At 38.9% G+C, this 13,025-nt stretch overlaps 1 protein-coding gene across 1 annotated transcript; it reads right to left on the minus strand.

Annotated features, from left to right (window-relative positions):
• Positions 1-668: 668 nt before the first annotated feature.
• Positions 669-1,127, minus strand: LOC137714440 (uncharacterized). Its single transcript, XM_068453659.1, has one exon. It carries the CDS (start codon positions 1,125-1,127, stop codon positions 669-671), a length of 459 nt encoding a protein of 152 aa, XP_068309760.1.
• Positions 1,128-13,025: the final 11,898 nt, after the last annotated feature.

Genomic DNA, 13,025 nt, shown 5'->3' on the forward strand with positions numbered 1-13,025 from the left:
CAAATATCAATTGAAAATAATTTCATTTATTCAAGGATTAAAATTTAATATTCAAAAAACAAATCACCAACAAATAATTCAAACATAAAGGAAAATTGTTCAAAAATCAACCAAAAACAAAGGAGGGGTTTGGCCACTAGGTGGAATTCGGCCCCAATTGTCTTATTTTCACTAAAAAATAAGTCTATGTCTAAGATTCTAATCTTCCACAGGGGTGATATCCTCTTGAAAGCCAGAAACCTCCATCTTTGTAGTCTCCAGTTCGTCCACTTGCATGAAGTTTGATTCAAACTTCTTACGAAAAGAATGATATTCATCTACAACCTTCTTGGGAGCTTGGCAAACACAGGACCAATGGTCCTTTGAACCACAGTGATAACACATATCTGCATCTATGGTTTCAGGTGCTTTGCCCTTATTCTTGAAGTTCGGGGCCTTGGGAGCGAGGTTTGGGCACTTCTGGGTTTTGTTTCTTCCTTTAGATGGGCCTTGACTCTATTGACCTTGGTGGGATGGCTTCTGGCCCACCCTACCACACCTCTTTTGTCATTTTGGGTGTTGGTTTGTGCTATAATATGCTTCAGGCATAGCAGTCACCCCAGTAGGTCGAGCTTGATGATTCTTCATCAACAGCTGGTTCTACTTCTTAGCGAGAAGTAAAACAGAGATCAAATCTGAGAGCTTAGTGTCGAATAGGTCTTCTCCAGGAGATCATCTTCAGTCAAAATTTCATTGCAAAACTTAAGAAGTGATCGGATTCGACAAACTTCAGAATTATATTCATTCACATACTTAAAGTCTTCGAAGCGTAAGTGCTGCCAGTCGTGTCTTGCTTCAGGCAAGAATATGTCATTTTGGTGATCAAAACGATCAGCCAAAACGACCCAGAGTACATGTGGATCCTCCTCAGCAAGATATTCAGTTTGCAAAGCATCATGGATATGTCTTCGAATGAAGATCATAGCAGTGGCTTTTTCAGCTTCGCCAACAGGGTTGTCCGTCTCTTCTTCAATAGCGAGACGCAAGTTCTTGGCAATGAGGCGGAGCTTCACATCTTGAACCCACCTGAGGTATTTCCTTCCAGAGACCTCCAAAGCGGTGAAGTCGAGTTTGTTCAAATTCGACATGTTCCTATCACAAAATAGATGGACAATATGTGGTTAGTGTAATGGAGAAAAATCAATCCATTCACATAGGAGTAGAACATACAAGTTCTAATAGACATGTTTTCGTTTAATTTTGCATGAAAAACTTCGGGTTTTCATGGGTGATGCTTTTAAATGAAAAACTTCAGGTTTTCAAACAAGGCATGTATATAAGAAACTTTAGGTTTCAAAATAATTATGAACTTTAGGTTCATATATTCTTGCAAGCAAGCACAAATATATATATATATATATATATATATATATATATATATGCAAACAAATATATGCAAAGATAGGATTTTTAGGTCATATAATTATAATTGAATTAATTATTTGGACTTCAGGCCAAATTAAAATGTGGGTGAAAAAAATACAAAACCCATTGGGCCTAAAATAATTAGGCTAGTAAAACTCGAGACCCAAAGAAAAAAAACTAAGCCACAGGTGGCTAAAAAAAAATTGGTCCATGAGACCTAGGCCCAAAAATTGGGCTAGAGAGCCTCGAGGTGCAAGCTGCAGGGCATAGGGAGGACTGCAGAGGAATGGGTTGCAGTAGGCAGACCCAAAAAGCTAAAAAAAAATTTCGCGGGTCACTTCAGGCACGCCCAAAAATAGTTTTTTTTTTCATATTCGAGCCAGGGAAGTTCCATAGCCTAACAGGTTAGAGCAAGATTACAGTAAAAGGAGGGGCCAAGCCCAGTGGCTCGGGTGTCCAACCAAGGAGCCCGTGGCTCCGGCTTGTGGCGTGGCATGGCTCAGCCCACAGGCTGCAGGCCTGGGCGAGGTCGCGGGTTCGAAAAACCCTAGTGGCACCAGGTTTGTTTCCTGATTTCAAAAAAAAAAAAAATTCTTTTTCTTTTTTTTTTTCAATTCAATTCATGTGTAATTCAATTTGATGCAATTCATAGCAAATATCAAATTCACATAATTCAACAATTATGATTATGATGCATACATAATTTACGTAGAATCTAAAATTCGTAAAACGTAAAGTTGGGTCATGCATCATGACGAATGTTCATGCTATCAGGGTTGCAAAAATATCGAGATAAAAACCGTTGTTTTGAAAGAACTTGATTGCGTGATAATATGCTTGAACTCGTTTGATGCAGAAAAAATTCTCTAACTTCATATTCCTAAGCGCAGCGGTAGAAGCATGCTAATAACGTGTTGTGGTCTATTTTATCTGACAATGAGAGTGAGGGCCGACAACAAGTAGAAGAGAGAAAGAGATGTGTTTGTAAGATCCCACATCGCCTAGGGGAGTGATCCTTATATGTATATTCCCATCCCTACCTAGCATGAGGCCTTTTGGGAGCTCACTGGCTTCGGGTTACATGGGAACTCCAAAATTAAGCGAGCAACGCGCGAGAGCACTCCCATGATGGGTGACCTATTAGGAAGTTCTCGTGTGAGTTCCCAGAAACAAAACCGTGAGGGCGTGGTCGGGGTCCAAAGTGGACAATATCGTGCTACGATGGTAGAGTGGGCCCGGGATATGGTGAACCCCCGGCCGGGATGTGACAATTTGGTATCAGAGCCTAACCCTGGCCGTGGTGTGCCGACGAGGACGTCAGGCCCCTAAGGGGGGTGGATTGTAAGATCCCACATCGCCCAGGGGAGTGATCTTTATATGTATATTCTCATCCCTACCTAGCACGAGGCCTTTTGGGAGCTCATTGGTTTCGGGTTCCATGGGAACTCCGAAGTTAAGCAAGTAGCGCGCGAGAGCACTCCCATGATGGGTGACCCATTGGGAAGTTCTTGTGTGAGTTCCTAGAAACAAAACCGTAAGGATGTGGTCGGGGCCTAAAGCGGACAATATCGTGCTACGGTGGTGGAATGGGCCCGGGATGTGGTGGACCCCGGGCCTGGATGTGACAAACAACATATGAAAATTAGTAGGTTCACTACCTCAATTTAATGAAAATTCTTTGTTACAATTGATCACACCAAGACAAAAATAAAGGAAGACTTCTAATCCCATAAATTAGCAAAAATTCTACCATCCTAAATTCCTAATCCCACTTGACTTCGTTGCCCCCACACCTTTGTCCCCCAGCTCCCATTGACTAAAAACACTCCCAAATCACACCAGCTAGCCATACAAAGCCACTGGCCACATCAAATATTAGGCACGATTCAGGTAACTAAATTCAAATAACAGAGTTCCAATAACGAAATGCAAAGAACACGATTAAGAGGATTTGACCTATACTGTGTTGAAAACTTATCGAATAGTGATGGTTCTAGGGCGGTAGCAGTCAGGCTAACATGGATTTAATATGAAAAGACTTTCCTTCTCAGTCAAGTGTCTGTTCAGGTAGAGTGAACAAAGATTTTATACAAAACAGAAAATTAGCAATTTGTAAATTTATTTTGTCATGGCATACAGTTTTTAAAAAAGAAATCTTCAGCCGAAAAGATGACAGAGGCAACAGTAAATTTGTTAGTCATATTATATCTCAAAAAATTAACTCCTAATAGTAATAAGAAAGGAAAAAGCACTAAATTGATAGGGAAGAAAAGTTAAATTGATCTTTTAGCTTACACCAAGCACATTTGTTTAAGTTAGTTCACATATTTTTCCTTTTAATCTAACAACATATATGAAATTGAAGAGGGACGATGAGAAATTTTTACCTCTGGGTGTGTCGACTTCAAGATCAGAGGTTTGTCCTTTAGATTCGCTCGTGCGCAACTTGAATCTCGCAAGATTTTGGCTCACTTTTCTGAGACGATGGTGCAGGCGACTGTCTTAGGGCTCTCGTCTCTGATTTCTGAGCATGGATTTGTTCATAGGGTGACGATAATGACAGTCTCGGCTGGTATATGCGACGAATCTGGAGGCGGAGCATAGAGCTGCAAGCTGTCAAGGGGTTCGCGGTTGTTTTTGTGCAACGAGCACAGTATCGAGAGAAAAAGGTGAGGGAAATAGGGAGAATGGTAAAGAGGGAGTGAGACATGAGGGTGGTGCCTCGCCAGAGTGGCGAGTGAGGTAGTGATGGCTACTCGAACAAGAGATTGATGGTGCATTGGAGAACTCGACTCCTCGCTCAGTTTGGTTTCTGGAGAAGAAAACCAAACAGAGCTGTGCATACTAAAAGAATCCAATTCTTGACGAACCCTTTTCTCTCTGTGTGAGAGTTCCTTCTCTCTTCTTGAGAGTCTTTTCCACCTTCCCCCTCCGTCTAACATCGTTGCCGACAGCCCTCACTGTGGCCGGGGTCGGCGAAAAGCTTTTCTTTTCGCTGTCTGCTTCTTAGTTTTTCAGTTTTTCTCCCCAGTTCTTCCTGTTTCAACCCACATGTCTCTACCCAAAGCCTGTCTTCCCCAACTACTTTCAATTCGATCTGCAGACAGATTTCAACGTAAATTTTTGTGCTATTTTGAGAGGGTGCGTAGAGTTCCAGTAGGCTCATCGGCTCGGGTGTTTACAACACTACCTCCCTCTCGTTGTCTGCCGTTGATGGCACTGTAGTTCGGGGTCTTCCCTTGGACTTCTTCCACTTTCTGGCTGAAATCGGGGTGATCGGGACGGCGTTCGTGGCTGGGTTCCACGGAGTTACACGATTGGATTTGGCGTCGGTTGGCGGCTTAGTTCTGGGTTGATCGGGAAAACTTTGATGGGGGTGGATGCTGGGGTCATGAAATGTTTGTTGTTTTGTCTTTTGTGTTGGGCTCTTTTGTTGAAGCTTTTATTGGGCTTGTTGGGAGGTCCATTTGTGTGTCTGGTTCTTTTTGTATGTAGTCTCTCTCTAATGTAGTGTTTGGGATAAAATTATCTACTTTCTTTGGAAAGGTTTTCCCAAAAAAAAAAAAGAAGAAGAAAAAGAAACACAGAGCTGTTCATTAGCAGAGTTTGAAATGAGGGGTTTTAATCTTAGGAAAACTAATTAAAAGAGTTTAAAACTTTTGAGTTTTAACACAAAATAAAGGGTAAAATGAATAGTACTAGGATTGACTTTTTAGTGTAAAAATGTGGTTTTTCGTTAAAGTAAACAATACTGGAAGCTTTTCATTAAAGTTCCCTTTAATATTTGGCATGCTATTTTCTTTATTTATGGGGTATAGTCAAACTAAGATTTTAAAGGATATTAAAAGTGATAGATTTTATAGGATTTAAGAGGATTAAAGACTCCTATAAAATTCATATGGATTTTAAAGAATTTGAATGGATTGTGGTGGAAGGATTTGAAATCCTAGGAGGTGAGGTTGGATTCTTTTTAGTCTTGGTTATATATATTTTTTGCTCTTAAATCCCACAAAATCCACAACTTATTGAAATCCTCCAAAATATTAATTTTTTTAATACACTTAGATTTGGATGAATTTTAAAATCCTTTAAAATCTTTTAATTGACTACACCTAGATTTGAATGGATTCTAAAATCCTTTAAAATCTTTTAATTGATTACACTAGGATTTTAAAGTCTTTTAAAATCCTCTCAAATCCGAGTTTGACTACACCCATTAATCTTCTTTGAATAAAATTCCGATGGACAAGTGAAATAAACTGAATGAAAACTTGGAGAAGAAGTTCTGATTTTTAATATCTTCGGTTGTGTTGTAAAATTGACGATGTGTGCAGTGGAATAAATAAACAAGCCACAAAATTTACGAGGTTCCTCTACAGTCAGTGTGACTGGAGTACGTTCTCGAGGCTGTAGTGGTGCTTTCATTATAATCTGAAATAATAAGATTACAAATAACTCTCTCTATTCTCTCCTCTCATTTTGCTCTATCTGCTATGAGCCTTTTGGCTTCTCTCTTCCGTTTTTTCATCTATATTTTTATTCTCTTCGTATCTCCTTTGATTTATAGGCAAAGCATAAAGCAAGCAATGGCAGCTCCTAGTGGAAGGACATGTATAGTGGGATGAGTGGGATATAATGGGTTGGTCATCCACACATTGAATGGCTCATAATATTATAACACTCCCCCTTGGATGGCCATAAGTCTTCGATTGACTCGTTAAAACCTTGATCTATTTTTGGATGCTCCCCCTGATGAGTAGTAACACGTCTGTTGTACTTGTTGACTTTCCACAAGCTATTTCTTGAACTGGGTTGAAGGGCTTTCTGCTAGATTTGTGCCAAATGTCTGAATTTACTCTTTTTATCTGGAGCGGAATTTGATTTAAGGGTGGTGGACACTTGATCTTGAATCGGATTTGTGATTTCTTCAAGATCCATGGGACTTGTCCTTGAATGAAATGGAACCACGAGTAGCTCCACATGACAAGTAATCTTCGGCTCCGTCAGGGATGAATCAGTTCGTGTTTTGCTGTGCTTGTCTCCACATGCTTCAATGTATCATTTTTGCTTGCCTTATTTGTTCCCCTTGCATAAGTGGTATTTTTCCTATGCAGGTTTGGCATCTTTTCTTGCAGTATTTGTCCTCTGATGCAAGAATGGAATGCAAACCTTGCATTTGAAAAGTCTTTTAGAACATCACTTCTCAGCGACTCTTCATGCTTGGCAGCTCCAATCATTATATCAACAGTTGAAAATGAGTACTCGAAAGCAATGCTAGGTAAGCAATCAGGAAAGTTTCCAAGCAGTCAGTTCCATATCGAGAGCTTGATTCCATGTGGCGATTGATTGCTCCTTTTCTCATTGTTCTGCAGGTGAGAACAAGGACAAAGGAAAGGACAGGGAGATTGCATGATATGAGATACTCTTGCTCTCGTCCCTGATGATATGAGATACTCTTGCTATGGTGTGACTTGTTTGAAGAGGTATTCTCGGAGAGGAAGAAAAGTAAGTATTTCGAGATGCTTTGTTAAAGGTGCATTCTCGGAGATGAGGAAGAGTTAGGTATTCTTGCGGGTTTGCCTTGTTATGGAGAACGGAGGTCGACATATATAGAGATTTCCCAATAGCAAGTAGTGGTGTTGTGCCTTTACTCTTGTCAGCAACTGCGGTGTAATTAGAACAGTAAGATTCACACGTTTTCAACTTTATCAGAGATCTTTGACAAAGTTGCACGTGATATCCAAAAGCTGAGATTGCGTCTGAGAAATGTTGACGAACTTTATCCTGAAAATCTGACTTTTGAAATTCGGAGAGCTGTGCCTTTTTGATTTTTGAACAAGTGGTCATGTTGCTTCTTTTTTTATAGAGGCATCAATTGTGCTCAAAATATATGCCCGAAAATCTACTGCATGTAGAATTTTCCCTTTCTTACACTTTTGAGATTTTATCTTACCTCATTTTTCCTTCATCATTTCTGAAAAATGACTTGCCCATCTAACATTTGCTTAGATTTGAGTCTTAAGAGTGGTACAAATGAGCCGCGTCAGGATAAAATATGGTGCCCATCCTTCTTTTCTTCTAATGGTCATCTCATGGTTGGGGACTTTGTGATGAAGAATGACCTAACCGCTATAGTGGTAGCTAGGAATCTTCTCACTCCCAAGGATAACAGAATCCTTTCAAACCGGTCTTATGAGTCGATCGTTCAAGACTCATTGGCTCTCAGTATTCAGTGTGTGGGCTTTGTTTCTAATATAGGCCAACACCTACTTGCTCGAACTCACCAAGTTAAATCATTGAGGGCTGAGGTGGCAAGTCTTAAACAAGAGATTAGAGAACTCAAGCACAAGAATAGAGTGTTTCACATGCTTGCAAATAATTACTCGACGAGCATGAAAAGAAAGCTCGACCAGTTACTGAAATCCTAAGGTCGAACTCAAAAAGACAATAAAGAGTTCGAGTCTTTATTCCAAAGGCACCCATTGTCTCAGTCGTATGGAGTTTCACCAAGTATTGAGGCTCCAAATAATCAAACTCTGGTTCCTCCCCCTTCTGGGGTACTTCCGAGTACTGAGGCTTCACATGAGCAACCTTTGTGAAGGTTTCCTCCTATTTGTTTGTTTTAACTCATGTTTATATAATTTCTCAAAGATATTAATAGATAAACTTTATTTCATTCAATGTATTATGCCAAATACAATAAAGCATATACTTCACTAAGATGTGGTACTTCTGGACCAAATATCAATTTATCTTTACCTTCAGATCATTCTTAGTGTCTAAATAATTTGAGTATTCAACTCATAATCTTCAATCCATATGATTATTTATAAACATGATGGATAAGATTCGTGTTGGCATATTGTTCGATTCTGCAGTTCGAAACAATATCTCTCTCAACACTTTATAAACTTTTTAGACTATTCAGGAGTCTAAATCTAATATTATCGACTCTTGCAAGAGATTTTAGTATGTTACAACAATATCATAATGATAGTACTCACTAAGGGAATTTATACCATCCATTAGTATTAAGTACATATTTTATGTTTTACCCTTCCAAGGTTTTGTTCAAGCAATCTAAATCCTTTAGGGATTTTCTACACTTCATGACACATTTTCCTTTGGAATTTACACAGAGCAACTTGCTTCCATGTATATTTGAGGGATTTACTTATGGAGATATAATGTGGACGACTCATAACCCTTCGTATATAATTCTCCATTCATATGAACTTGTTTATAAGAGCATAATTTCAGGTTTCAATTAGTAACCTTGTGTCATATCATGTGAGTGTAATTAACTGCATTACAAATGCCCATATGTAACCTCATTTGGTTCAACATCGTTTGGCGCACACACACACACACACATATATATATAGGTCCATTTTTCCACGTTCTTACAAGATTGTAATGGAATTGCATTTCTCCATTTTTGGCAAATAATATTTCCTTTCGTCGACGAACAAAAGAACATGACTCAATATCAATACAACTCATTGATGAATTTAGTAGCTACTTGTAAAAACCAAAATTACCATTGGTTGTCATCAATCATTGATCCCATATTCTCATGTGCATGCACATGCATAAAAGCTTTTCATTTCTTTGGATATCCATTGCCTCTTCAAGGCCATTACACTATTTCTTCCAGGATAGTCATAATTTAGAGAATGCGGATCATAACCTCCTATTGAGCATTATAAAGCTGGGATTTTAATCTCCACTTCCGGGAGTGAAGTCATTGGAACCTATATGTCTATCATGCTTCATGGATGAGACATCAACATTCCCATGTCCGTGGATTGTTCTTTTTGGGACATGTATCCATACGGCGACTGTCATGCTTCCGGCATGCAACAGTTATGCTTTGGAAATGCAATAGTTCAGTAGTGTCATATTCTTCTTCTTTCGAAGTACTGAACCTTTTGAATTTAAGGGTTTGCCACGCTTCAGGCATGTAACAGATTTGCTACCACATTATTTTGTCCAACAGGAACATTAATTCATGTAGGCACATTTGCAGCAAGTATATGTGATTTTATTACTTTCATTGCATCATTAAATGCATCTGGCATTTTATTTGCATATCGTTGCGTCATTCAATTATTCTCACTTTATTTTTATATTGATTGCTTCATGAATTAAAATAAGACAAATTCTCTTCGTTCTTCTGGATCTCATCATTCTTTTGGAATGATATTTTCTCATCATTCTTATGGAACGATGTTATTTTCTCCCCTTAACGGCGGGAAAATTGTCTTATCAAAATCATAGTGTACAAGCCGCGTAGTAAACATATCCCTAGTCAAGGGTTCCAAATGTTGAATGATAGATGGTGAATCAAATTCAACATAAATTCCTAGTTTGTCTTCAGGCCTCATTTTTCGTACATTGTGGAAGTGCAAGAGGCACATAGATAACTGTTTGGACCCAAAATTACATTATCGGTCCGAATAATCGAGGCCGTTGGATGAGCAGAATTTTTAACCGTTGGACGACAAAGTGGTTGAAATAATTTTCAATTATTATTGAGAAATAATATTGTGATTTTATCGTAATAATTATCTTCTAATAATATATTGAATTATCTAGAGCACAGTTGGGCAATAAAGTCGTGGTGATTTGATCAATGCGGAGTGATTTAATATTGTTGCAATTTCATGGAAAGATCTTGAATAGAGTCTGAGTATGGCAGGAAGATGATCAAGTTCAAAGACTAATCAGATGATGAAGATTGCATGCACGGATATAAATGTGATGGAGGATAATGATCATATTTTTGGTAAAAGGCAAGGTTATGGAAGATAATGATTACATCTATGGTTGCAGATGGGTTGCATTGATAAGACAAACAATAAGGGAGCATTCTATGGTTGCCACGTGGAAGGTTAAATGCATATGTACATGAGCAAAGCTTCTGGTGGAATTTTGATAATAAGATAAAGAAGCCTAGGTTGGGTTTCTGAGGTGATAAGCCTTGATAGGTTTTTACCCTATTTAAAAAGTCACGAACTGCAATTTAAGGATATACTTGACCTTTGACGCATATCAATTTCAGGAATTAGAGTTGCAATTAAACTCTGCAACGTTTTCTGATCATGCCAAGCAGAGGATATGAGTACTATAAACACAAGACTTGGTGCAACATTCAAAAGACCGCCAATTCAACACACAATTGCCTTGTGCAAAACCTCTCAAATATCTTGAGATTTTTTATTTTCTTTTTCTCACCGACACATCTTCAGTTTGGATAAACAGCACTGTGAAGGCAACTGGCGAACACCTTCAGTTTGGATAAACATCACTGTTGTCGTAGAACCAGCCGACCAACGAGCACCTTCAGTTTGGATAAACAACACTGCGTCGAGGGCGACTGGTTACCTATCCAAGTCTCGGTCGAGAAGGGTTTCCGAATCCTTATTGGCAGAGGTCACCTTATTAGCCTTCTCGATGAAGTAAGGTGTTACGAGTTACGACATTCGGCGCATTGAACGTCGAGTGGTTTTATGATTGGATACTCCCAAGTGAGTTTCAGAGTCGGCATTCTGACGACCGAACAACATTCACCATCAAGACATACATCACCTTTGAATACTTGTGTCCGTACAATCTGGTGTCGATTCGATGTGCTTATACTCTCACGAATATAATCACTGTGACCAAATCCAGCGCCGACGATTTGTGAACTTCGCAGAACTAGCAGCCTTGTCTTCAGGCTCGAGAACCAAAAGGCCGAGATTTGTTCCTTCCTCGGCCGCAGTCGCAAGATAAAGAAGTCAGCAATGCGCTCAACGCAACATCAATAACTTTTACTTTTCGGCCAAGCTCGGCCGACAAGTTGGCACGCCCCGCATTCAATAGACGGACATAGTTAGCTTATTAGTTACTCGGCCTGCGCACCACGTAGGCTTTGTAATTTTTAGGGTCAACAATAACATAATCAAAAACTCGTACATGTGTAATGTTTGGCTGGTACCCAAACACAAGTTGTACTGAGAAATATTGATGGTTGGTAACTGGTCTCAACCAAACTTAATAGTGAATTATGTATAATGGTATGTCCACATATAGAAAACTTGCAATCTCGTTTTCATGAGCAGAGCGCGGGTAATCAATTTCATCCGCTTAATAAATGCTTCTGCTAAATCACTTTAAGTATGAACATGAGGAACATGGTGTTCAATATCAATGCCCAATGACATGCAATAATCATCAAAACTTCGAGATGTAAACTCTCCAAAAAAATGTATCATACATCAAGGAACTTTTGGTCCTTATTTAATAGCCTATGAATTGGGACTTTCATGGCCTTACAATTAAGTTGTGGCACTTCGGCTCTTCAAACTTAAGGCACTTATCAAGAAACTTCATGCCCGATCTTGAGGATCTAGGGACTTCATTCCTGATCTTTTTGCATGATGGAACTTCGGGTCTAATCATTTTATGTGATGAGAATCAAGAAACTTCAGGTTCTTATCTTATCAAGGAACTACGGGTCCAGTATGTACTCATCGTAACAAAAAGAAGTACAATAAATAAATTAAAGTAATAGGTGGTAATTCCAACCATGGTAAATAAATTGCTTTTAAGTAAATAAGGCTTGTGACAAGAGCGTTGATTCAGCACCATTCACATAAATATCAAAGCTTTAAAGCAAAGGATAATAATTCTACCCACTGTAATTAAAATGCTTTAAATAAATAGAACTTATGATAGGGCTTTAAACCAACACCATGCACATAAATATGCCAAAACAGAAAATGCAATGATTAAGTCATTATCTTTTGCTTTTTGTTTTTCTTGGTCTTCCATTTTCTTTTATTTCATCCCTTTTACTTTTATTATTATTTCATAGTTCGAAGTCATTTTGGTTATCCAGGAAATAATAGTAACACTAAGTTCCAGTTAGTGTTCCTCTTCCGGTGAGTTTCGAAAAAATCAAAACGGTTCCCATAAGTTTTGGAGCCAAGAGTTTCTGCAACTTATGAGAAGATCAAACCATTAAATTTAGCTCAAATTTTAGTATGATATGGATAAGAGAATACCGAACAACTTTCATGAAGCAATAATTTCGATATGAGCTACCGAAATGGAGTTTTGGTACTCATAAGGTGCCTGTCCAATTTCTGCGAAAATTGGAAACTGGTTTGGTATTTCAGGCATCTGCGATGATCGCACTGTTGGAATTTTCTGAAATCTTGATATGTTGTAGGTATTGGGCCAACGAACAACTTTGAAGAAGAAAGTATTTCAATCCGAGGTCTGCAAGTTGGAGTTCTAAGGCTGTTTACATGGCTGTCAAATTCTTTACGAATTTTGAGGCCCTGTTTGGCACACCGGATAAGGCATTGGATAGTACTAATAATACGGAGTACGATGTTTGATGTCCGTTTGGATTAAATAACCACCGGATTAAATAATCCGACCCCACCTCATTTATCCGGCTAATACCCGCTTAGTTACACCGCCCAAAATCTCGGTATTATTTAGTCGGGTAGAAAAACGCCTCTCTCGCTCTCTCCATCCCGCATCGCTTGCTCTCCAATCTGAATCCCAGTTTCTTCTCCTCCTCCTCCTTCTCTGTTCCGCCTCCTGCAACTTCTCCTCCTCCTCTT

This window comes from Pyrus communis, chromosome 14 (genome assembly GCF_963583255.1).
Source record: "Pyrus communis chromosome 14, drPyrComm1.1, whole genome shotgun sequence".
Lineage (NCBI taxonomy): Eukaryota > Viridiplantae > Streptophyta > Magnoliopsida > Rosales > Rosaceae > Pyrus > Pyrus communis.

Coding starts and splice junctions, on each gene's coding strand:
- LOC137714440 (XM_068453659.1), bottom strand. CDS start 1,127: ATGTCGAATTTGAACAAACTCGACTTCACCGCTTTGGAGGTCTCTGGA.